The 25,999-nt window shown below is 39.5% G+C and overlaps 1 protein-coding gene across 1 annotated transcript in view; it reads left to right on the top strand.

Annotated features, from left to right (window-relative positions):
• The first annotated feature begins 949 nt into the window (after positions 1 to 949).
• The window catches only part of LOC117290838 (serine/threonine-protein kinase 36-like), a 35,564-nt gene continuing 10,514 nt past the window's right edge, over positions 950 to 25,999 (top strand). Inside the window, exons 1-23 of the mRNA XM_033772397.1 lie at positions 950 to 1,031; positions 3,766 to 3,895; positions 4,758 to 4,898; positions 7,061 to 7,138; positions 8,081 to 8,260; positions 9,100 to 9,258; positions 10,024 to 10,065; positions 10,972 to 11,065; positions 11,792 to 11,958; positions 12,433 to 12,714; positions 13,377 to 13,600; positions 14,494 to 14,593; positions 15,968 to 16,059; positions 17,471 to 17,576; positions 19,061 to 19,211; positions 19,970 to 20,103; positions 20,612 to 20,719; positions 21,464 to 21,562; positions 21,851 to 21,945; positions 23,315 to 23,378; positions 23,877 to 23,987; positions 24,552 to 24,688; positions 25,466 to 25,631. Coding sequence (XP_033628288.1) covers positions 3,812 to 3,895; positions 4,758 to 4,898; positions 7,061 to 7,138; positions 8,081 to 8,260; positions 9,100 to 9,258; positions 10,024 to 10,065; positions 10,972 to 11,065; positions 11,792 to 11,958; positions 12,433 to 12,714; positions 13,377 to 13,600; positions 14,494 to 14,593; positions 15,968 to 16,059; positions 17,471 to 17,576; positions 19,061 to 19,211; positions 19,970 to 20,103; positions 20,612 to 20,719; positions 21,464 to 21,562; positions 21,851 to 21,945; positions 23,315 to 23,378; positions 23,877 to 23,987; positions 24,552 to 24,688; positions 25,466 to 25,631 — 2,814 coding nt within the window. The 5' untranslated portion in view covers positions 950 to 1,031; positions 3,766 to 3,811. The remainder of the gene's footprint in view (positions 1,032 to 3,765; positions 3,896 to 4,757; positions 4,899 to 7,060; positions 7,139 to 8,080; positions 8,261 to 9,099; positions 9,259 to 10,023; positions 10,066 to 10,971; positions 11,066 to 11,791; positions 11,959 to 12,432; positions 12,715 to 13,376; positions 13,601 to 14,493; positions 14,594 to 15,967; positions 16,060 to 17,470; positions 17,577 to 19,060; positions 19,212 to 19,969; positions 20,104 to 20,611; positions 20,720 to 21,463; positions 21,563 to 21,850; positions 21,946 to 23,314; positions 23,379 to 23,876; positions 23,988 to 24,551; positions 24,689 to 25,465; positions 25,632 to 25,999) is intronic.

The raw sequence follows: 25,999 nt of genomic DNA on the forward strand, positions 1-25,999 counted from the left end.
GGTATAGAAAAAAAGACTGGACTACTACGTTTACTTATAGGATCGTAATTAACTGTACTGCCGCGGAGTCAGTTCTGAATATTGATCTCAATGTTTCGACTAGCTTGCTCTAGTCATCTATTTTTTAAACATATAAATCGTGACAAACAATTACTAAAACAAAATGTTTTATTGTCACTTAACATATACTCTTATGTTTTAAAAATTCAAATTCTATTTGAACGTTTGCCAATTCGTAATCAAATGGTTGGCTGCATCAAGCGCATTTTGTACCATTTTTTCCCGCTGTCGTTGAGTTGTTTGTTTCCCCAATTTGATGAACAAAAATTAGTCTGCCATTGACTGAAGGAGGTTGGTTCAAAAGAGGGCGCTATCTGCAGAATGTGTAAACAGTTGTCCGTTACACAGTGGGTGTGAAAGGGGTGGGACGCACCTGGAGATGTTGATGTTTTTTAATGTCCGAAGTGACGTAGTTTGTCAGTTCTGCTCCCGCGGCACATTTCTGCTCTCATCATATCAGCCACTAGCCAGTCACATTAATATTGTACATTTTTACGATTTTTGGATTTCATAATATGAGATTTTCAGACTTGGTGTAATTGTTCAAGTCGGATATGAATGATACAAAATAACACAAACATAACCCATAACAAAATATTAATTACGACTTGTGTCCTTGCTCTATGGTCATTTCCCCTTTTAATGGATTTCCCTGATGAACAGCCCTCATCAGTACGCCCCCCCCCCCCCCCTCCATCCCCATGGAGGGACCAATTAGACACATTTTTTCCTAGGAAATTCTGTCGTAGCGACGAGTTAGTCTGCGTCGTCTTGTTCCTGGACTCACTTGCGGCGTCGATTATCGTACTTCTGTTGAGCGTCAGAGAGGGCCAGACTATAATAAGAAATTTGTATCATGGGAAGGCTAATTCCAATAGTAGCAGATTGATTTCGATCACCGTCAAATTCGAAGTCATTTTCGTCTCACCGTCTGGCTGGATTTGCTTTCACATGATAAATATGGGATTTAGGTAAGTAACAATCGGGTGCTAATTTGGCTAGACGGTTTTACTTGCACCCATGCATATGTTGATGGGATTTAACCACTACTCGTGGTCAACCAATAATATGGTGATGTTTGCTTTTATGATGATGGGAGAGTTGACGTTATGACATGACACTTGTTTGTTATGGTGATTGATTGATAGCGCCAAATAAGGATATTGATAATTGAGGTAGAAACAAACATAATTATTGCATAAATGGGAGAAAGCTTTCGTTTCCTGCCACCACCTTCTTTTACTTTGTTATGAAACATTAGATTACTAATACTCCTACTAATCCGATTAGTAATCGGTAGGTCCTAGTCCTATCCTTATCCTCCTATCCTAGAGAACTATTTCGGTTTCGTCCTGCTACCGTCTCCCATAACCTCATAATAGGTTTATATCTCTCACGCGTTAAACGATGATGGTTTAATCATGGTTCAATGAATCTTGGAATCATAAACTTTTATTTTGTTTTATTAATCTCACCAAAACTTAGGCTCTATATGTGTCCTTTGAATTTGATATCTCAATGTCCGAGGGGACGACCAGAGAATCCACTCCGCAATCTTAAAAATGTTAAAAATTATAAATTCTTACCGTAATTCAGTCCCCAACTACTCCGCTTTACGACTACACTACAATATGCATGCTGATTGCCCGAGCTCTGCCAAACACATCGCGAATTCACGACACGTGACGAGCGTGCGCATATTATTTTTTGCCCAGGACACACATGGAGAATTACGCCTGATTCCTAGACGCGTGTCCATATATGTTTTGTACACAAAGCACGGATCGAGTGTTTTTTTACCTTGTAGAAATGCCTAAAATACCAAACTTTTTGCATTTACAAGTGCAAATAACCAGTGGAACCTTACAGGCACGTGTTTCTAAGTTTTGGTCAAGGGAGAGGAGACTCTTTGGTTGGCAAATAAAACCACACAATTATTATCTAGGGACTGTTTACATCGCGCACAGATAGGTAAAAGATTTGCCACGATTTAAGGGACACCTCGAAAAAAGGACCTCCTATGATACTACCTACATGTAGCTGACTTGACTAGAATAGACTCAATCAAAAATCAGATCCTTTGTACATGTTGGATTGATTTGGAGTTTGACTTTTTTACTTTTTTTTTAGTTTGACTTGGTAAAAATGAGCCTAAAAGTGGTTTTCATAAACCCAATAATTTATTGGGTTTGTTTGAATCTCTATCATGTGTCAATCCCTGCGGTTGCGTCCTTGACTTGAGGCTGAGCATGACACTATTATTGCTCCTTGACCTTTGGTTCAAGTTATATCCTACATAATTTAACGGATCCTGCCGAGTAACAGATCAGGAACTGGTCAAAGACTCAAACGGCAACTGTCACTAATTTGTAAAAATTTAAACAGATCACCTGTTAAAAACAAAAGGGGATTCAACTTGATCAAATATCAAAACTTGGGGCAGAAATGAAAGAGAAACTTGTTGAAAACGGACCCAGGCAACAATATCATTTACCAGATGTCATCAATATTAATAAAATATTGATTGTAAATTTTGCTATCATAATACATAATACACTGTAATATATAATACCAAAGTCTTTTACATGTATATAAATTCTTATAAAAGTTATAAAGCATGTATTATACCAACAAGGTACTCAAGGCCTTACAGAAAGAGAAGTTATTTTGGAAGTTATGAATTCTGAGACCCAATTATGTAGCACCTTTTTATAAGGGTTTACAAGTTGCTCGGCACATTTAGCAGCCACAGCCAGGAACACCGGGGCGAACCCCTTCTCCTTTCGATAAGTGCACTGGGTTCTTTTACGTGCGTTTCACAGCACATGGGACCAACGGCTTTACTTCCCATCCGAAGGACGAAGCAAAAGTGTCTTGCTTTTGGACACAAGTGTCGTGGCTGGGGATTCGAACCCACACTCTGCTGATCAGAAGCACCAGAGTTTGAATTCGGTGCTCTTACCGCTCGGCCACGACACTTCTGTTCAGAGTCTAAAACTGGGGTCAGCCTACACGTACAACCTTGCTGCTGCTGGTAACAGAATACATGTAGGTCTGATAGCAACTAAAGACAGCATTTACGTAGGGCGCCTTTGCCTAGGCACGATTGGGGTCAAAAGGAGGTTGTTTACAGCCATTATACACTTTCGGTAAACAGTATTGTCCAAGTCCCACACTTTGTGTATCACAATTTATATATAAAACAACAAACCTGTGAAAATTTAGGCTCAATCGGTCATTGGAGTAGGGAGAAAATAACGGGAAAACCCACTCGTGTTTCCTCGCGTTTCGCTGTGTCATGACATGTGTTTAAAATTAATCCGTAATTCTCGCTAACGAGAATTTATATTGTTTTACAGTTTTCTCAAAAACTAAAGCATTTCATGGACTAATATTTCAAGAGAAGTCTTTCACCATTACCTTCTGTAAACCCTGTAAATTATTTGTAAATCTGTGAACTTTTTGTTTTTTTCTTTTTCTGTACCGAAAGGGTCCAATGGCTTTAAAGGCCCATCCTGTTGTTTCATCTTAGGTTTCACTCTCTCTATTTATAAGATGGCAGCAAGATGACATCAGTGCATTATTAGGTAGCCTATGAACTTTCTTTCAAAACATTTCAGATGCTGCAAACTTACGTCATTTTTATTTTCCTACATCTGCATTTCCGTTTAGTTTACTTTTACTCATTTTCCTTTCCTTGTCAAGATCAATAGTTTCCTTTGTCTGAGTGAATCTACCGGTTTCAATCAAGATGGATAACTACCATGTGCTGGAGTTGATTGGTGAAGGATCTTTCGGCAAAGTGTACAAAGGGAGACGCAAATATTCTGGCAAGGTACGTTGTATATGTAGACCTGTCTAACATCTCTAACATGCTGAAAGGAACATTACAGAATTGGTTTTTTTCTAACAAAACAATTGCTGGCAGTGTACGCACTTTATGTAATCGTCTGTATACATAAACTGACAAACCTGTAGAAGTTTGAGATCGATCATCCATCTGGGTCACGAGAGAATCGTGAAAAACCGATTACAAATTTTGCTTTGCATCGATGCCAAAATAAAAATGAATAAAACGCTCACTAAGCGATAAACTCCAAACGCGAAGTTAGATTATTTATTTCTCATCAAATATGACATTTCAGGCAGAAATATTTTTAGGGATGTTTTCAACTATCATCATCATTAGACCGTGTAAGTTTTATGTAAATCTGTGATCTTCACGATTTTTGTTTCTTACCAATTCTGTAACGTTCCTTTAAAGACCTTGGATCGCTTTACCCCTGAACTACAGTGTACGTGTACCTCGCGCTCGGCAAGTGGGCATAGCCCGGGCAATAGCCAACCCTGCTCTGGAGAAGCTGTAAAACCCTTCAAGGGTATTCTTGAAAGGTGCAACCAGCCCCCCCTCCCTCGAAAAGGGACTTACAGTAGGTGAGGACAGTGTGAAAGGGGTAACTGTGGGGTAAAAAACTCCCAGAGTCTCCCCATGTGGATAGAGATACTGTACAGTGTGAACAGGGCTTTAGAGAGGTTCTGCTAGGTTTAAATATGAGGCCATTAAAAGAGTATTTTCATTCATGTCACACACCATTTTGGTTAATAAGCATTTTGCAACAGCTAAATAACATGAATAATTGTTTGTTTATTTCACATAAATGAGTGTACTATTATGGGTTTTTTCTGTGTCTAAAAAGGTGGTCGCACTGAAATTCATTCCAAAACTTGGACGAAGCAAAAAGGATCTTGAGAATTTGATGAAGGAAATTGAGATTATGAGAGGTCTTCACAATGAAAACATCATTGAGATGTTGGACAGCTTTGAAACAGAAAAAGAAGTGAGTAGGCCTATTAAATATTAAACAGTATTGCCAATCATTGAGAAATTAGTTCTTTCTCCAGGGTCCAATTTTATAAGAGTTGCTTTAAAGCCGCAAATGTTCATCATCATCATTTGGCGCAGATTTGCATTCGTGTCAGCCTTGTTTAAGGATTATAATGGGGATGCATTACTGGAGTCACAACCACCACCTGGGCCCAATTTAACAGTAAGCAAATTTTCATGCTTACTGTAGCAGATGGTACTATGGTGCAAGCGTATTTCATAGGTTAGCAGCAAAATTTGGCGTTTACCATGGATTTGCATTGTGAGGTCATATATTTCCGTGCGGTAAGCACCGGAAGATTAGCATGCCTTTTTTGTGTGCTTACGGTTAGCAGCGCTATGAAATGGAAATCGCACAGTAAGCACAAAATCGGCCGCTAAGCAGCGTAAGCGGCGCTTTGAAATTGGGCCCTGTTCTCTTTCAATTGCCACTATCCTCAGCTCTCGCACATTTCCACCACTCCACTTTGTCACATCCAATGTAGTTCTAATGGCTAAGTCGTTAGAGTGTTAGGCTGAATCCGAATGGGTGGCTACGGCTATGGCTACGACTTTTGCTCAGGGTGTTGCTAAGGACGTCCTATACTTCAACTCTTGATGACGTGGAAATCAAGCCATAGCCGTAGCTGTAGCCGCTTATTCGACACGGCCTAAGTTTGAATCCTGGTCATAAAGTATTGTGTCTATTTATGAGTGAGACACGTGACTAGAACTGCTGCTCATTGTCTCATTGAATAATTTTGTACCTGGATGGGCGGGTAGAATTGTTCATGTGATTCTTATTGTCTTTGGAATAATTTAGTAACTTTGTAGGTTTAATTCATGATGTGATTCTCATTGCCCTAGGCGTAATTGGGTACCTGCGTCATGTGCATGGGAAGAATTGTTGATGTGATTCTCATTGCCCTAGGCGAAATTGGGTACCTGCGTGGGTAGTATTGTTGATGCGAATTATTAGCACCCATTTGGCTGCCATATGAGCAATGATTGATATAACATGCCATGTAAATGTTAGTAGGGCCACTGATTTTCCGCGATCGCGGAAAACGGACGGAATTCGCGGAATCCGCCCTTTGAAACGGAAAACGGGATTTCAGAAAATTTGATTTTTTTTTTTTATTTTTTTTTTCTTGACGCCAAAACTATTGAAATTGCATTCTTTATTAAGATTCTTTTTGTTAAACTAAAAAGGCATCAGAAATCAGACCATTAAAAAGTACGAGATCGTAACCGTGGATCATTCTGTTCTACTTCACACCATCCTCAATGTTTACACACATGATGTACACACGTTGTTAACATGGTTAAGCGAAGGGCATTATTCGCGGCACGTTTTAAACATGTTTTGTTCACCCAAATTGCATTTTCTCCCTCTCTTTTACCAACAATATAATACACAAACTAGCTTACCTATGATCTATAAGAACACATACAATGTTTTTTCATCTCGGAAAGGTCTAAAATAAAACCGTAAACTGTCAACATTCTGTCGCCAAAGCGAAAACAAAATGGCTGACATTTTGTTTGTGGATGGAGAATGGTCACGTCCATAGACTTGTTCCCAAGTCTTTGATCATGCTGAAACAGCGCCCTCTTGTGGATACACTCCTGTCATTAGCCTACAATGTGGCTGATGCAGAGAATCAACTGCAGTTTTAGACTTGGAATCAAGTCTATCACATCATGTGCATTGATACTGCAGTCACAGTGCAACCTTTTTAGAACAGCAGTATACAAAATAATCCACAATTTAAAAGAAAGTATTTTTTTGAAATTTGTCAGTTCAAATGAACATTTTACGAAGTCAACAGTGCAACTTATCTCAAATTGATTTTTATAAGTGTGTCCCTGGGTATTAAACAACCTTTTATCTAATTAAAAAAACATGAAACGGAATTTTTTGTGCCTGAAACGGAATTCATGTTTTTGCCAAACGGAATTTGCACTTTTCTGAAACGGAAAATCAGTGGCCCTATGTTAGGATTGATTGATGACTGTCATTTGTACGAATTCATCAAAATAAACGTTTATTCCTATAGTTTAGGAAGAACTAAAAAGCACACATTGTATAATCTTTCCTAAACTCAATGGTTTGAATGTTTTGCTTTTGATTAGGTGGTTGCCGTGACAGATTACGCAGAAGGAGAACTTTTCCAGATTCTTGAAGATGATGGTAACCTACCAGAATGCCAGGTAAACATTTTAATGACAGACACTTTCTTTCGAAGCTGCACAAGTTTTTGTTCAGTCTTCGAAATTTTAAATATAATGTTTTGGATTGGCTTAAATGGTAACCTCCTTATTTTGTATAAGTACATACGTACATATATGCAGACTGCAGAGCCATGTGTCAGTATACAATTGTTGCACGTCGTGACAGGGTCCATGGCGTGTTGTACACCTGAGAGGGGTGCCATTTTCCCTCGAGAGGGTGTATAAAACCCATGGACCCCAGTCACAGCGTGCAACAATTGTTTTGTTATACCTTTGTTTAATTGTTATATTCGTCTTCTCAAAGTTCTGTTGTCATCTTCAAACATTATTACGATGGACTATTCATTGTTAGCAGACGAACAAGAAACAATTCCCTCGAACCCGCGATTGTTTCGTACAGAGCGTGGAAAACGACCAACGCTGGGAACAATCAAGATGATGTACACCGGTGTACATCACTTTTCATGTTACCCGCCTAGTCGAGCCATGTAACATGCGTTTTTGTTGCACGTCACGTGATTGGTTCTCGAACAATCAAACGTCGCAGTTTGTTACGGAGGTATAACAACGTAGGATGTCCTGGCCAAGTGGTCTATCATGTCTGTTGCATTGCACTCAAGTTCTGGTCCTAATTTCATAGAGCTGCTAAGCACAAAAATTTGCTAAGCATGAAATTTCTTCCTTGGTAAAAACAGGATTACCAACCAAATTTTTAATTTGATGCATATTCCTTGTTACTGGTATTCAGCTGTTGTTTGCTTATCTTGAAAATCACGTTGAAATTTCCTTGGTAATCATATTTTTATCAAGGAAGAAATTTCATGCTAAGCAAATTTTTGTGCTTTGCAGCTCTATGAAAATGGGCCCTGGTGAATAGGTCATCTGGTGTGGGTTTAAATTTCAAACTTTTTCTCTATTTAGGTTCAAGTAATTGCAGCCCAGCTGGTATCGGCTTTGCACTATCTCCACTCCCATAGGATCCTACATAGGGATATGAAGCCCCAGAACATTCTACTTGGCAAGGGAGGGATCGTCAAACTTTGTGATTTTGGTTTTGCACGAGCCATGAGCTTGAACACACTGGTGCTCACCTCAATCAAGGTAGGTTGCCCTTATAGTCAAGACATCAAGGCCCAATTTCATAAAGCCGTCTTTTTAAAGTAGAAAATACTTATTAGCAAATAGCAAATGTATTTGCTATGCAAAAATTGAGTGGGGGTACCAGTTGCAGCTATGCATGTATGCAAATTTTATAAAATTTTGTCTGGTACCCAATGTCTGCTAAGCCAGATTTTTCTGTGCTTACAGGTTTTATGAAATTGGGCCCTGCTTTAGCATCAGAAGGTCTTGGGTTCAAATCCCACCAGGGTTGCATGTAGATTGATTTCCTATGAACATTCTTTTGTTAATTTTCAAAGCTCAAACATTTCAAACTCCTGCCTATTTATCTGAACTTGTTCACCATTCTTTCACTACGTGGACTTTACATTCTCAACAGTCATTGATCACCACAACTACTTGTACAAGAGCTTCTTGCATCTATTTCTTAGGAATAGTCCTCCTATGCATATTCGCCAGCCTAGTTCTTGACACTGTTTTAAGTCTCTGTTAAAAACTCATTTATTTGAAGCTGCTTACTTGTAGTCTGCTTTAATACTTGTAATCTAGCGTTCACTCATTGCATATTTCATTGTTCTCTTTAAGCGCTTAGAGGCTTTTGCATTAATTATGAAGAGCAAAAAACAGAACCCTTGTTGCCCAATTTGTTTACTTTCAGATGCCTAAAAAAGGCTTCCGACCTGAAATCTTTTAAAATTGAGTAAGAAAATACCTTTTTTCTTAAAACCTTTGTTACTTCAGAGGGAGCAAATTCTCACAATGCACACCCACCTGGGTCGACACTAGTGTGTGTACTTATGATGGTTATTATTTCTCCAAAGGGGACACCATTGTACATGGCACCGGAGTTGGTCGAGGAAAAGCCATATGATCACACAGCTGACCTCTGGTCCTTAGGCTGCATTCTGTATGAACTGTTTGTTGGGACACCCCCGTTCTACACAAATAGTATCTTCCAGTTAGTCAGTCTTATCATCAAGGTAGGTGAACTTTAATAATGGAGTACTGCTACTGCAAAAAAAAAGATACTTACTATAGTACTTGTGTATTGTGTGAAATTATACTCAGTTAGTAATAATAATAATAATAACCATATTTATAACGCGCCTTTTGCCAAAGGATAGCGCCAGGTATTATTACTGCAAGGAATGGGACGAAGTTTGAGTTATAAGACCTAATCCTTAGCACCATGTAATGGTTTACAAGGTGCTGTGGCGCAATATGCTGCCAGTAGGAATTGATTATACATGTAGATTTATCAAATAATGATCATGGTGCTCGATGTAAAAAACGCTGTCTTTACATTGCACACCTTCACCTTCTGCGGTAAGGTCCTCTGTTGACAAATTGCTTGCTGTGATGTTAGAAAGCCCATTATTCTTGACTTCCTCCATTATACGATTGAGAAACATAACGGAGATTGGAAGCGTAACATTCAAATTTGTAATAATTGTTTTAATATTTACATGTATCCCGAGTAGAAATCAGCTCAGCATGAAAGCAATTTTTCACTGATGTCCAACCACTTAAAATATACATTCATTACAAATGTATAGTGCAATGTTTAAGAGGCCGACATGACTAGAGCATTTTACCAATATTACTCTTTGCACAAAATAAAATAAATGTTAATTGTCAAGAAAGCAGTCAACAAAATAGGCCAAGAAAGAATGTTTTGCACTGGTTCAGTTTCAATATGTTCAATATCTGTAATTTTCACTTTGATGTTTTTTTCTGTTGTCCAGGATCCAGTAAAATGGCCCAAGAATATGAGTGCTGAGTTTAAAGTAAGTATATTATGATATTTGTGAAACTAGATTTGTATGAATCAATGAAGTACTCCATTCAGTGATTTTAAGATTTGACTTAAAGAAGTGAGTGAGACAGTGGTTCAATAAGTATTTTATTTGATGGAGTATTTGATTCATTTTATCCTTACACCATAGACTAAGGCTTATTTGTGTACTAGTCAATGGGGGATTCCCTCCAGACAGCGGACCGGTCTATGTTACACCATAGACTAAGGCTTATTTGTGTACTAGTCAATGGGGGATTCCCTCCAGACAGCGGACCGGTCTATGTTACACCATAGACTAAGGCTTATTTGTGTACTAGTCAATGGGGGATTCCCTCCAGACAGCGGACCGGTCTATGTTACACCATAGACTAAGGCTTATTTGTGTACTGGTCAATGGGGGATTCCCTCCAGACAGCGGACCAGTCTATGTTACACCATAGACTAAGGCTTATTTGTGTACTAGTCGATGGGGGATTCCCTCCAGACAGCGGACCAGTCTATGTTGTAAAAAGTCAAACGAGTAAATGACCTTATCATGGCTACTCAAACTTTGAATTATGTTTTTCAAGCGTAGTCTCTTCGAAGTCAAGGAACATGGTATTTTAACTAAATTCATACGCAGGGTAATTATAAAAGCTTTATTAGCCAGTTGCTAACTGGTCCGGTACTATACAGATTTAAAAGCACGTACACTATTGGTAATTACTCAAAATAATTGTTACCATAAAAAGTTACTCACCTCGATGACCAATTGAGCACAATTTTTACAGGTTTGTTATTTTATGCATATGTTATGGTTCATCCCGATTGATAATACAGGTGTTTGACTTTGATCATGTTTATCAAACTTTTCCAGTGTCTTTAAGAGTGAAATTGTTTTTGTTCTTGTTCATAGGATTTTCTTCAAGGTCTTCTTACCAAGAATCCAAGGGGTCGTCTGTCGTGGCCCAACTTACTCCATCATCCTTTTGTGGCAGAAAAAGTTCAAGGTAAGGATAAACAATCTACAACTGAATCACACCCAAGCAATATGCCTGTGATATTTTTTCACAGGACTCGGGGGGGGGGGGGGGGGAAGTACTTACTATACAGTGCTAACATGCTAACACACATGGGTGTATGGGTAAAAACAAAATTAGTATTCTTTATCCCAATGCAAATTTAACGTCTTATATGCAGTGGTTGTGTTTTGTATACAGCTGGGCTCAGAACTATCCTAGATGCTTTCACTACATGCATGCTGTAGGCTGCAAAGGTTTATCTGTAATTAATAACCATACTGGATGATATTGAATAGTCAGACCGTAAGAGGGTTAACTGTGTTCTGTGTACATGCATGTACGTGGTAACATGTTGCGTCGTACATCTATCACAAAGCCACAGTGGGTGATATTGAACTGTCAGACAGTAGTAATGTAGGTTTGACAGTACTATATGGATGCATTAACCACATGGCATTACATTGTAGGCTAGCATAGTACATCTATCCTTCAAAATCATGGTGGAGGATGGTAACTAGTCAGACAGTAGGAGGGTTGGCTGGTTACTGTGTAGATGCATTTAACACATTCAGAGATGAGTGTCATGGCCACAAAATTGATATATCAAAGGTATCATTACACATAAGCAAGTTTTCTGGCCGAAATTTGGAAATTCTTCAATGTAGCGTTGATTGAAAAACATTTGTTGGAGCTAATCATTGATCTTATTCACAGTTTCGCCTTCATCAAGCTCGGAGTTGCCAGAGCAGCCCTTCACTGAGGAGCCTACAGCCAAACAGAAGGCAGAGAGAGAAAAGGCATCTCGTCAGAAGGCGAGCAACCTCCCAGCTGGCACCACCATCATGCGCAAACTCAAAGGCAGAGAACAGCCACGGGATGAGGTCAAAACAAAATATTGAACAGTTTAACTCAGACTCCTCAAACTTTCTCAAAAAGAGGATTTGAATTACCTTAAGCTATCGAGCAAGCTAAGTGATAGATTTGTAATATACATGTACATATATCTGGCAGAGATTGTCGAATCCAACCTCAGTACAATGCCTGGGGATTTGTTCTTCACTGTATTTGGGGAATTACTGATTATATAGAGCTTGACATACACAGGCATGATGATTTTCCTACTCTAGTCTGGTTTTTTATTTTTACCCTTTAAAAAATCTGGAAAAATCTGTGACTAAGCCTGAAATGTCTGCTTAAGCCTACACCATGTAAACGTCATTCAGCCCTTTTGCTCGATTAAATATTCATACTTGTTTTCACAAGGACCAAAGAAACATTCATGTATGGGTAAATGCACAAATATGTTTAGCTGAGTTCTGACATCATTAATGAAAGTTCAACATTTGTGTTTTCAGTCCCCCAAGAAACAAGAGGCGTGGACCAACAAGAAAGCAGCGGCCAAGCCAGAAACCCAGAAACAAGAATCCGAGCCCAGCGCCACCGATCAGAGTGAACCGTGGAACAGCGACAAGCAAGTAGAGCCCACGCCCAGGGAGGATCGAATCACCAGAGACTACGCCCAGGAGTTTCCCAGTGTGGAGGTTGAGAGCAGGAAAGTGGTTCGGAGGGAGGGTGGAACCAAGGGGAAGGATGGGCTGAGGAAGAGCATTGAACAGGTCAAATTAACGGAGGAAGAGGTAAGTCTTTATTTAGATATTTTTCGGGAAAGCTCTATTAAAGATTTTTCAAGGTTCTAGACTGGGATTTTTCAAGGTTCGAGACTGGGCTTTTTCAAGGTTCACCACAAAAACTCAGAAACTATACATCCTTTTCACCAGAGGGTGTGTTTACATTGCATTACTTTGGTTATTACACTTAATGGATAAGCAGTGATTCTGCCTGGGTCAGTCAGCAACACCACTGCTTTGTGCATGAGGCAACTGTTTGATGACAGACGCATTGATGGCAGCCGCAATACAGTCATCTAGATTAGCTGCTTGCCCTTGTGATATAAAGATGAAAATACACGGAGCAGGCCACATCAGTTAACAAAAAGATGATCCCCTGGCTGCTGCTTCATCCAGGTTGGGTGTGATCCCTGCCTACACAGCAGCCAATGGTTAAATACATGTATGTGGCTTCTGACTGGCACCCGAACAAAGATGTTGGCCACGTAGGGAGACTTCCAACATAGGGCTAAATAGCTCAGTCAGTAAAGCGATGGCACGTTCAACTGGAGGTCGATGTTTCAAATCCCACTCTAGTAAATTTTTCTTTTGTGTGACCTCCAAATTATTTAAAATTTACCTACTCAGTTTCCCTTGTGGTTTATTAATTGATATTTTGTTATTTTGTAAAGGAACTGGACAGTGAAGACGAATGGGACACCTTGTGTGACACGACGAGTCCAGAGTCATGTGACCCAGAGTCCGTGGTGGCACTTCTGAGGGATGAGGCCTTTGTGTCAAGGGTCGCAGCCAGGCTGAAGGATACGTCTGACGACGTGTTGGAAGGGATGCTAGAGGGCGCTTCAAGACTTCGGCTCGTGCTGAAGGTTGTCATTAATATACTGGCATTCAATGAGTGAGTTTGTCATACTTTACACAAAATTATTTGTCAGTTCCAAATCAAGATGTTGACAAAACAGGGAGACTGTCAGAATACAATGTAATGTAGGGCTACAATCACGGCCAAAATGCTTGAGCCACCCCCTGTCCACTTCCCCTTACAAAAAAATTCTCTCACCCGCCCCCCCCCCCCTCCTCAGCGCAATGTTGACTGTGGCGCAGAAGAAGACTTTGCAAAAATGAGAACGAACATAGAAAGAAGGCAGGGGGGCCTAACAAGGTATGGCCGGGATTGTAGATAGATGTAGCCCAGCTGGTAGAACACTGGCACAGTAATCTTGAGGTGTTTGGTTCAAATCCTGCTCTAGTAAATTTATTCTAATTCAACCCCAAATTGTTCCTCAATCATGGTTTATTACTTGATATTCACGGATGCAAATTTAACATCTATTAAAGACACTGGACACTACTGGTAATTGTCAAAGACCAGTCTTCTCACTTGGTGTTTCTCAACATGCATAAACATACATGTGAAAGTTTGAGCTCAATTGGTGCAAAGTTGCAAGATAACTATGAAAGAAAAAAATACCTTTGTCACACAAAGTTGTGTGCTTCAGTTGCTTGATTTGGGGACCTCAAAAAATCTAATTCTGAGGTCTGGAAATCAAATTCATGGAAAATTACTTCTTTCTCGAAAACTACGTCACTTTAGAGGGAGCCGTTTCTCACAATGCTTTTAACTATCAACCTCTCCCCATTACTTGTCACCAAATAAGGTTTTATGCCAAAAATTATTTTGAGTAATTACCAATAGTGTCCAATAGTGTACCTTTTAATAAGGTATTATTCCAGTCGGTTTTTATGTAATTTGCCATTCTTCTTTTTTGTTTTTCTGTTTGTTTTTGGCAGAGATCTCGAGCTGCTTTCATCTTTTTGCTCTGCCGTTAAAATTCCGAAGGCCCCAGTGGACTTGTTGATTGAGCTCAAAGAGAAGACAAATGTGAAGAAGGTAATGAAGGTGTCCTTCTACTTCTTAAGAAAACAGAATAGTGAATTTGCATAATGCTGCAATATGGTGACACTCACTTCATAGCTATTGTTGTTATGCATTAGGGTGATGCAACACGCAATGGTGACATTTTGGTGTCTCCCCTCTTTCGACTATTTTAGACTAGCCTCTACTTTTGCAGCTCTATGTAACTTCTTTTCATTTCATTTATTCTGGTTGTGAAGCCAAGGACTCTCAGAAAAGCAAACTGAATCACTCTACTGTGTGAACTATCCAAATTCCCAATGGAGAAAAGTAGTATGAAGATTCAGTTTCGAAATAAGTGTTTCTGATCAGATGGGTTCCAGTCCCTGGCATTGCACTTGTGTCCTTAACCAAGAAACTTAACAATTATTGCTGCATTCTTTGGAATGCATAGGTCCCCCCCCCCCCCCGCCCCCCCCGTGTTTGTGAAATACATGCACTTATAGTAAACCATGACATGGTGCATTGTAAAGCAGGATTAATAATAATAATAATAAAACCAGCTCTTATATAGTGCAATTTCAAAGAAATGATCAATGCGCTTTACATACAAACAATAGCAAATATAATACACTAGAATAAATAAGTTTTGAGGTTGCGTTTGAAAGCTGAAACTGTTTGAGAGGACCTTATGGTATTTGGTATTGTGCTCCAGAGAGTTGGCCCGAAAACAGCGCCCTCTCATGACTTGAACCGTCAAACTACAAAATTCCTTTTTCTGTTCTTATTTGACATTTTAAGACCGAGCTGTGTTATAAAACACATATTGCCTGGCATAGTTCGGTAACTAGTGTACATCTATTCCCCCTCGGGCCTGCGAGTGACCAGAAGAGGGGCCTATTTCCCTCGGTCCTCGGCCTCGGGAAATAGGTCGCTCTTCTGGTCACTCAAAGTCCCTCGTGGGAATAGACGTACACTAGTTACCTCATTGCAGTCAATATGTGTATACTATGGGGGTATAAGAACTCAAAACTATTATTACCATCACCACTATTTTGTGAGTAAATTTTGTGTAAAGTTTGACTCAAAAAAAAAAAATAGCGTGCATTTAAAGTGTGCTGTACATGTACATTGTGCCAGACATCTACATGTATACTGACCACTGCAATGAAGATTTGATCATATTAATTTGATCACTGCAATGAAAATTTGATCATAATAACACACATCGGTGTATGGGTAAAAACCAAAATTAATATTCTTTATCCCCGATGGAAATTTAACATCTAGTATATAAGATTTGATCAATGACCTTCAAAATGGCAGACAAGATCAGGTGCATGTAAGTGCACTTACTGTGACCTTGTCTATACAATATAGATTTAATCAATGACGGTGGTTTTATTTCAGCAACCATGGTGTGTGCAGATACTGATGGATCTTACCACAACTATCACTGCCTACATGATGTCAGACGTTGGAACCAACCTTACACTAAACAGGTACAATCACTCTTGAAGTTATCCTGTGAAAAAAATATCACAGGTATATACTCGGGTGGGACAACCCTTGCAATTCAAAATCGTTGGGGTACCTGCTGCCAAAACATAGGATTCAAACTGCTTCTAGCTACAGGGCAATCTCGGTAGTCTAGTTGGTAAGACACTGCTCTAGAAAGGGTCGTGGGTTCGAATCCCACCCGAGTTTTACCTGTGATATATTTTTTCACAGGACTAGGGAAAGTACTGAGTGTACAGTGCTAACACACTCCGGTGTATGAGTAAAAAAACAAAAAATTAATAGTCTATGACAGGACTGGTAGTCAGATAACAATTCTCTAATGTGAATTTTTTTGTCAATATAAACCACAAGGGAAATTGACTGGGTAAATTTTGAAATGATTTTTGGGGTTGAACAAGGAATTGACTAGAGTGGGATTTGAACCAACAACCTCTGGATTAACGTGCCGGCGCTCTACCAACTGAGCTATCTAGCCCTATGTTGGCGGTGTCCCTATTTTGTCAATATCTTTGTTCGGGTTCCAATCAGAAGCCATACAACCGTTAATTTATTTTTTAACGATTTCCAACACAACCTGTGGAATATGTTGACGTAAGCATAGAATATTTCCGTAGGCACTGATTCTTTGCTAACGGTAAGTAGAGCCATAAAATTGGGCCCTGATCAGCTGATCTGCACGGAAGTAGAATATAAACATGTAGCAAAACAGTTCTCTAAGAACAAACTCTACCTTGCAAGCAGATTACACACGTACTGCAAACCAAAAATGTGACCCACTCTATGAAAAATGAGTCGGATGTTGCCAAATGCATTGTTGTGTAAATAAAAGTTCAATATGGAATACATCAAATTTTGTAGCATTATTATTTTGTTGGTTACTTTTTAAGTTAACTTTCAGAACACTTATTTTACTTATCACTTTACTGGTAATTTGTTTTTACCAAAGCATTATACATTGGCTAATTTCAAACAGGAGTAACTCAGCAACGCAGTGCACCCCAAAGCTGAGACATACCAAATAACTGCTGCTGATGTGTTCTTTCCAGCCATGCTTAAACTCAATAGACCGATCCACTAAGATCCGCCCCATTGCGTATTGACCAATCACAATGGAACGAAGGTCCAACAAATAAGGTCTGACATGCTAGCGCGTATCTTGGCACACGCGGCAGAGTTGTTCAGAAAGGCATTGGAGAGCCCCATAACCTCCACTTGTTCTTGCTCACATGTGCCTCGTGGGCGGAGCCTACTGGATCGTTCTATTCTTTAAACAGTCACCATCTGGCTCATTTTGACAGCGGGTCACATATAATGTTTATTGATACCTCACCATGCAATGCCTAAATCTTACATATATGACATTTTCCTAATTCTCCTAAATAATATCTCTAGAGTCAAGAGCCTGATGGAAGTGTCTCTGTCATATGCCGATGTGTTGCCATGGTTACTGCATGTTAAACAAGATGACAAACTCCAGCTGAGGGCTCAGACGATTGTTGTAAGCATTTCCAGATCATTTTGTCTACATATATCTTAAGGATGTGGAGGTATCGAGAAGAATTGGAGATAATCTTTGCACTGTCATGACTGCACAGTTTCTTTTTGTCCAACACCTGCACGTAACCTAGTTATGTGGGCGTTCCTGAAGACTATTATTTTTAAAGAAAATAAATAATTTATAAAATACAGAGGAATGTACAAAAAAAAAAAAAATTCAATTGGATTATTGTATAAAAATAACAAGGTTTCACTTAAAAGCATCATTACTTTGTATAACAGCAAACCTTTAAAATGGCTGGCTTTATAATTGGCTGTGCAGTCACCCAAAACCTGTAGTTAATACTGGCTGTTTACAAGGGGCCTTGTTGCCTCCGTTGCCCTGATCTTAGCTTTAGTGCCCCTTCAAAAGTTTCCCATAGACTGATTGTCCTTCAGTAAGAGAACACGAGCTCAGATCATCAGCCCCCGATTTCATGAAACTCATCGCAAGTAGCGACGCATCGTAGGGTTTGCGATGCGTCGCAGACCTAAGACACGTCGCGGCTGCGACGAGTTCCACAATCCATTTCACCAAACACGTCGTAAGCGCGACGAGTCGCAATACAAACTATTTTCACTCTTAATAAAAACAACCCTTTGGACGAGGATGAACTGCTAAAGTTCTGCGGCTGTTTTATGTTGTGTACAACTTGGTCATGAACAGTCGTGTATTATAGTTCATTCAAGATGGCAGACACTCAACCGTTTCGGACTAGTGTTTAGATTTTTTTTTTTTTTTTATATAATTATTTATTTGTTTAGTTGTTTTAGTTTGTGTGTGTTCGTTTGTTATGCGTGTGTTTGGTTTCTTTTCTTTTACCCGTCCTTTTTTTTTTGGGGGGGGAGGGTAAATTTCCATTTGTTGTCTAGTGTCTTCCCGATTGGTTCACGGAAGTTACGTGTGGTAATTGTTATGTCCTTTCATGCATTTTGTGCGTAAACAAATGAAACATAGCATTCTTACGCGACCCTGGTCGTCGTAACTTACCACGTGTTCTTCCTCGTTGTCAGGGAACTTGTGACGTATCCGACGCATCGTAACTTTGATGAAATCGATTTATACGCATCGCAACTTACGCCGTGTAACCGGTCGCAACTTGCACTTGCGACGCGTCGCAGCGCTTCGTGAAATCGGGGGCAGGCCTGATACTTCACGGAGGCAACAAAGGCTATTGTTTCCTTGTCCCCTGGTCATTGCCTTGGTGCCCTTGAAACGCTCCAGTGCAAATTTCCAATTACATCATAGGGTGCCCTTTGCCAAGGAGAAAATGCCTTGGTGCCCTAGCCCTTTCAAAAACGAAGCATACAGCCCTGGATCATTATGAATAACAACCCTCTCTAGGTGGTGGTATTAAGTAATGTTTTTTGTCTTTCAACTTAGTGAAGTGCACTTTCATGACTTTGCATAATACATGTTATTGTTTTTCATTGATGTGTCTTTAGTGTTTCATTTACCAATGTGAAGCAATGGACCGATCTCCAGTTGAGTTTACCACAGGGTTTTATAGTGGTCTTGCATCTCACCACGCCGATATCATCCCAGCATTCCTAGCTTGCCTTATGGAGGACCCTGCCACTATGAAAAGACTACAAGGTCAGATATTGTTTAACCATTATTTTAATAAGGGAATAAAAGGGTAGCACAGGTTCTTAAACAGCCGTTTAAAATCTGGCAGGGTCGTGGCCATGCGATAAAGGCCCTCTCCAGCTGGTCATTATCAACTGTTTAAACACCCAACGTGATGCACTCTCCACCAATATGAACAGCCAAACTGCCATGGGTATTTATGAATAGATGTTAATATTTTTGCCCTGGTGATTAAAAGAATAATTTGGTTTTAACCTTGAGCCGATGTGTTTTAACATACTCAGTACTTTTCTGAGTTGTGTGAAGAAAAAAAAAACACAGGCAAATCACTGGGGTGGGATTTGATCCTACAACCTTTGCATTGCTAGAGCAGATGTCCCACCAGTATTCTGGCCCAGAACCCAATGGCTGGAGGCAGTTTACACCGCTGCTATATGTATGTGTAATAGCAGCGGGTAAAACTGTTAAATCTTTGCGTTACCTGCTGCTAACACACAGGTTTCGAAATTGGGACACACAATCCGACAGTAACGCTTCTCAGATTCAAATTTTGGGCCATTAAAAAAAGATCTTTTCACATAACCACATAACTTGAAAGCAAAGTGTTTCTCAAAATGCTTTAAACTTTCAAAAGCTGCTGTAGGCTTCTACCCAAAAGTTTGTTATTTCCATTAGTTTCTAAAGTGATTACCAAACGTATACCTTCCCATTAAAACCTTGGTTTGTTGTTAATTTGAGCCTTGTTTTCTGTTGACTTCTTTCAGGAAGCCTTAGTGATAGCCAATCAGATGAAGTTGCAGCAAGATGGGAGGAGCTATGTGGGATGACTGTTGGAGCCATTGCAGAACTCGTCTTCCTACCCTTAGGCATTGAGTCGTGTGTACAGGGGAAGCGCCAGGTATGTTGGATACTTAATCTTAACCCTCTTACTCCTGGTGACATTTTTTATTAAGTTGAACTACCGTTTAAAACCATTCAACTGCATTGGTTATGTGTATGGTGACATAACTGCACAGAACTAAATGTGTACTTGTTGATGATGTCGATTGGTCTGACAGTAGGAGGGTTGACTATGTACTGTGTAGGTGCTTTCACCACATGATTTTTGCAGGTTGGCATAGTTTATCTATCTGTCAAAACCGCAGTGGATGTTGTTAAATTCTTACAAAAAATAGAAACAACAAATGTGTGGTTGACACGCATCGAGTCATCTCATGCATAAAGCAGCAAGCATTACAAAAAAGCTCTATTAAAGAAAAAAACCAGACTAACACACCCTTTTTGTCTTTACCAACTCACACCTGTTATCTCAAAGTTGTTCTTTTCCAAACAGTAGACTTAAATCTAAGCATTTATGTAAGCATTTTGTAGTGATGTATGTTATGTGTATCTTTCATATTCACCAGATGGCTAAGTGTGTTGGAGCCCAACTATCTATGAGTAAACATAAAGAGATGACACATAACTACCTCAAGTATCTCACCAGCCCAGTCCTCTGTGAAAACGCACTCAAGGTAAGACCATTGCATGAATCACCCATTATAAGCAGACTCGAGTTTGAGCGTGACAATGACTAGAGCAAATTAATCAAAGCGTTGAGACCAATTAAAAACTCACTCGGCAGTAATGAAATAAAGAGAAGTCCACTCGATCCACTAAAGAAAAAGTAGTAGTTTCGTCCAATCGTCTACATTCCGCCTAGGTAGTAGTAAAAAAGCAGGACAGTTCTTTTTAGAACTGAGAAGTCTTCTGGATTCCGAAAGTCTACTCCGCGGTAGTGTAATATAAAGCAAAATAAGTTCTCTACAGAATATATTCTACCTAGCAAGTAGACTTACACATGGTATTACCGCAACGACCCTGCAAGGTTTTAAACGGCCGTGAAATAATGAGTCGCTACTCTTTTATTCCCATTCATAAATGCCTTTTTGGTTAAAAGGCGTAATAAAGTAAGAAACTCTGTAAAACTTATCCTTTTCTGATGTGCTTGAGCTCTGTATGTACATGTACAACGTCCGTGTGTTGCATTGTTTTGTTATGAGTGAGACTTACTGACAACTTACCGACAGCGCTCGCATCACCCGTAGCAAGAAGCGTCTTGCACCAAGACTAGCGCGGAGTATCCGCTCACAACCGGTTATAAACACTGGTCATCATCAAAGGTTTAAACACCCCCACGTGACGTGCTCTCCACCAATAGGAATAGCGATACTGTCTGAGGTATTTATGAATTATTGTTTTGTTTTGTGCAACCACAGACTGTGTACTTCAGTTGTCAAGTGTCAAAGGAGTTCTGTGAATATCTAGCTATGAATCAAGACTACATAGGAATCTTGTTGTGGATCTTACAGGGGAAGGTATGTAGGGTCCTCCTTTTGCATCAAGTTTTAAACAATTCTGTCAAGGTGCTGAACACAAACACTAGTCAAACAATATTTAAAGATATTCTTTTGACAGAAGTTGACATATTTAGTCCTAAATTGACATTTTCTAAATGTTTTCTATGTAGCATAGTGTTTTCTTAAACAAACAAAAATTTCTGTTTCCTGTTATTTTTTACAAGAAAAGATTATGCGAAAACCTCAACAGTATTAGTCATGTCTGGTCGTTACGAGCTTTTTGTATCGGTGTCAATCTTTTAACAGGTGGAGATCGAAGACATGTATCAGAACACAGTGTATGAAATGACGCTACAAACTCTTGCCACAATCGTCACCCAGTTGGGAGACATACCACAGTGGTAAGCCACCTTCAAGACATATCAAGTTGGAATTCTTTTTTTTTTTAATGTTTGTCGTTTCATTTATTCTTGCTGTAAACTTCATCACTATACTAGCAAAGAACCCAATGGAGAGAAGAAAAAGAAGGAGGTTTTGGTTTTTGGTTGACCTACAACCTCCGGATTACAATTCGGCGCTCTACCAACTGAGCCATCTACCTCTAATGTTGGTGCTCTCCCTATGTTATGAAAGAAGTTCATCAGGCTGGTAAAATAAATGAATTTCTAAGAAACACAGCCAAACACTCACATAATTTTGTTAACGTTTCGACTAGTTTCACTAGTCATCCTCAGAACGAGGCACCACCAGTCGTTTGGTAGTCTGTTGCCTGCTTCGGCCACTGGATGGTGGTTTGGCCGATTGTGTCCTCCCCCGGGGTGGAACTTGGGGTATGATGGGGTCCCATATGTGTGATAGTTCATACCCTCCCTCGTCTCTGTTCAGAGTTGATCGTCGCCTCCTTATCTAGAGACTTTCCCGGTTCCATCGTCTATATTTGTCACCCTCTTTATGTAGAATTGCTCTGTCCGCCCAATTCATCACGTGATTGTTGACCCTAGCGTGTTCTGTTATGGCCGATTTGGTTTATTTTCCTTTTGTGGATGTTTTTCTTGCCCTCGTCATGGTGTCCCTATCTTTGTTCTGGAGTGCGAACATATTTACTATACTAACCAAGAGCCAAATGGAGAGGAGATATAGAATGAATTTTCAGTTTTTGGTTGAGCAAAGAAATAAAATTGACTAGAGCGGGATTTGAGCCTACAACCTCCAGATTAACAAACTTGGCGCTCTACCAATTAAGCTATCGACCCCTAATGTTGGCAGTCTCCCTGTTTTTGTCAATATTTTTATTCTGGGGTGCCAGCTCGAAACCATTGGTTAAAAAAAACAATATGAATTTGGAAATCAACAGGGAAATAGATAAGAGATAAGAGCTACAATACAGCTGATTGTAAAGTACCATCATACCAATCCTCAAGAGAAAAATATCTTACTGTGAAATACTATGAAAGTTGATGAAGTGGCAGTTAAAAGCATTGCAAGTCACTGTTACTAATCAAAAACTTTCTTTCGCTGAAACTTAATCTCTACATTTAATGAAATATTCACAGTTGTTACAGACTTTGTATGTTTAATGAAAACTGTGGATGGGAATGAAATCACTCGACCAAATATCAGTGATATAATTTCAAGGTTATATTTTTGCAATAATTCTCTGACAGGAACATATCTTATGTGCCTTTATGTGACTGACAAGAATGATAATAAGTGAAGTCGACGGTACACTTTATTTTTTTTAAAACAATTTCCTTTCATTTTGTTTTCCAGCCTCGTCCAGACCAGTATAATCTTTGCTGCCATCCTCCTGGATTCACAAGTTGCCAGTCAAACTGTAAGAACTTCTAAACTAAGAGAAAGAAAATTACAGGAAAGCTCCTTTAAAGAAATAAGCCAGAATAATACATCCTTATCGTCTTTACCAACTCACACCTGTTATCTCCATGTAACTTCTCTTCCCAACGGTGAATCTTAATCTTTTAATTGGATCAAGAACAGACCAGTAGCTCTGATGTCTGCCCAAGTATTGACAGTTAATGACCCCAAGTAATGACAATGTAAACACAAAGGATTTAAATCCCTATAAAAAAGTATTTTCAAACAAAAAATAAAGACTGCACAGCCACACAGTTTTCAGAATGGGAAATAGAGGGTGCTTTGTGACCTGCCTTTTTGGGGGGTCGCCATTTGCAAAAGAAACAAGACAAAAAGTAATGTGTACAAATTATGATCAATTTTATCACTAAAAATAAATGGTGCATTAAAATGGTTAGATAAAATTAATTTTGACATGATGATGGAATGACTTTTCTTGTACTATTATTTTTGCCAGACTGCTGCAGCCCTTTTAGTAAGTCAGCTGTTATACCATGGTGTAGCAATAGAAATGCCTACTGATGATCTTCTCGCTGCAGTTCACTCCGCACTCACAGATCTCAGCCAGGTCAGTAAGTTACGATGGTGTGTCGATGCCGAATGGTTAATAATAATAATAATAATAATAATAATAATATCAAAGTCGGATATGCACCACATCATAGATTTGGTCTTTTTAAAAATTAAAAAAACCTGATTTAGAAAGTTTCTGTCTGATACTTGGTTCTTAGTAGGGCAAGGCAGTATTTCATAATGCACATGGAGGCAATTGCCTCCCTTGCCTGCAGGAAATAGCAGGCCTTACTACATTCTCAGAAGGGCAAGGCAGTATTTCATTGCCTTGGTGCCCTTTGAATTTCTGTTAAAGCAATTCAAAGTGTACCAAGGCAGTGATTAGGGACATGAATTGCCTTCTTCGACTTTGGGAAGTAAAATGCCTTATTCTACTACAATTGAATGGCAAGGCAGTCCCTTGTAATGGACACCTACATGTACATCATGTATTTCGGGGAAGTTTTAATTTCTGTAGGGGCAATGATTAGGGACATTAGGGCAATTGCCTTCTTTGACTTTCATGAAATATCAGGTGAACTAATGAGGTTATTTTGTGTAAAACATGTCATTTTTCTAGATCTGTGTAAGATGTCCTTTTGATTATGGTGTGCTGGATGGCCTTCTCCTGCTCCTGTGCCAGTTCTTGAGTGTCGGTCCGAGTGCCGTGAGTCGTCTGCTGATTGAATCAGGAGTCTGGCAGATGCTGTGGCAAAGGTCAGGAAATAGAACTCTCTGCTAATCCCATTGGTGGGGAGCACGTCACATCGGGGTGTTTAATGGCTGATAAAGACATAGCTGGAACTGTTTAATACCGGCTGGCTTCACTTGTTGGGTATCAAGCTCATGTACTAAAATTTACTTACGCCGAACTCAATTTATAGCTTTTAGTGCCAACACGTAATCTATTTGTACACAACCAAATGGCACCAAGCAGAATATTTTTTACTAAAAAATAGTTAATTGCCTAACTTTTCGACCCTAGCAGAGTCTTTCTCAAAGGCCACTCTTTTATTCCCTCAACAAACCACAAGGGAAACTGACTGGGTAAATTTGAATTGGAAACTCCCTTGAAGGCAGTGGACACTATTGGTAAATACTCAAATGCATGTTAGCATAAAACCTTACTTGGTAACAAGCAGAAGAGCTGTTGATAGTATAAACATTGTGAGAAACAGCTCCCTCTGAAGTAACATAGTTTTCGAGAAAGAAGTAATTTTCCCCGAATTTGATTTCGAGACCTCCGAATTAGATTTTGAGGTCCCGAAATCAAGCATCTGAAAGCACACAACTTGGTGTGACAAGGGTGTCTTTTCTTCCATTATTATCTCGCAACTTTGACAACCAATTCTTACAGGTGTGTTATTTTTGTGCATACGTGTATGTTGAGATACACCAAGTGAGAAGACTGGTCTTTGACCATGTTGACAATTACAAAAGGTGTCCAGTGTCTTTAATATTTTGAGGCATTTTTCTCTTCATCTTTTCGTTCAGGCTTCTGCAGATTCTTGGCGCTGTACATCCAGACGACCTACCAGTTGAAGACATGGATGACGAGTTAGCTGATTGTGGAGCTATAGCCTCACCTCCACAGTGGGGTCTCATCTCACCATCAGGTCTAATGGCTGCTCTTCAGATTGTCACTATCGTCTTCACTCAGGTAAAACAGAATAGTTTATTGGGAATGATTTCGTCCGGCAACGTTGGAGAGCAAAATATTGAGACTGACCATGTTTTGTGCACACTGAATGCTGATATTGAGTAGCAAATGGTTATTTCTGAGCAGCAATTAATACACTTGTTGCACTATTTTTGTAAATATATTTTGTAATTGGAAATTGCCTAAACATCACCTTGCCGGACGGCCATTTGAAGGTGAGAGATACAAACCAACTGTCACAAGAGGGACATTGCCAACCCGCTCCTTGGGCTGAATCAGGGTTATCCCCCTTCACAGTCCCTTGGGCTGCTCTCACTCTGTGGCGAATATGCTAACGAATGTGCTTACAAATAGAAATATTTGACAAT

The sequence above is a fragment of the Asterias rubens genome, chromosome 5, assembly GCF_902459465.1.
Source record: "Asterias rubens chromosome 5, eAstRub1.3, whole genome shotgun sequence".
In the NCBI taxonomy this organism is placed as follows: Eukaryota; Metazoa; Echinodermata; class Asteroidea; order Forcipulatida; family Asteriidae; genus Asterias; species Asterias rubens.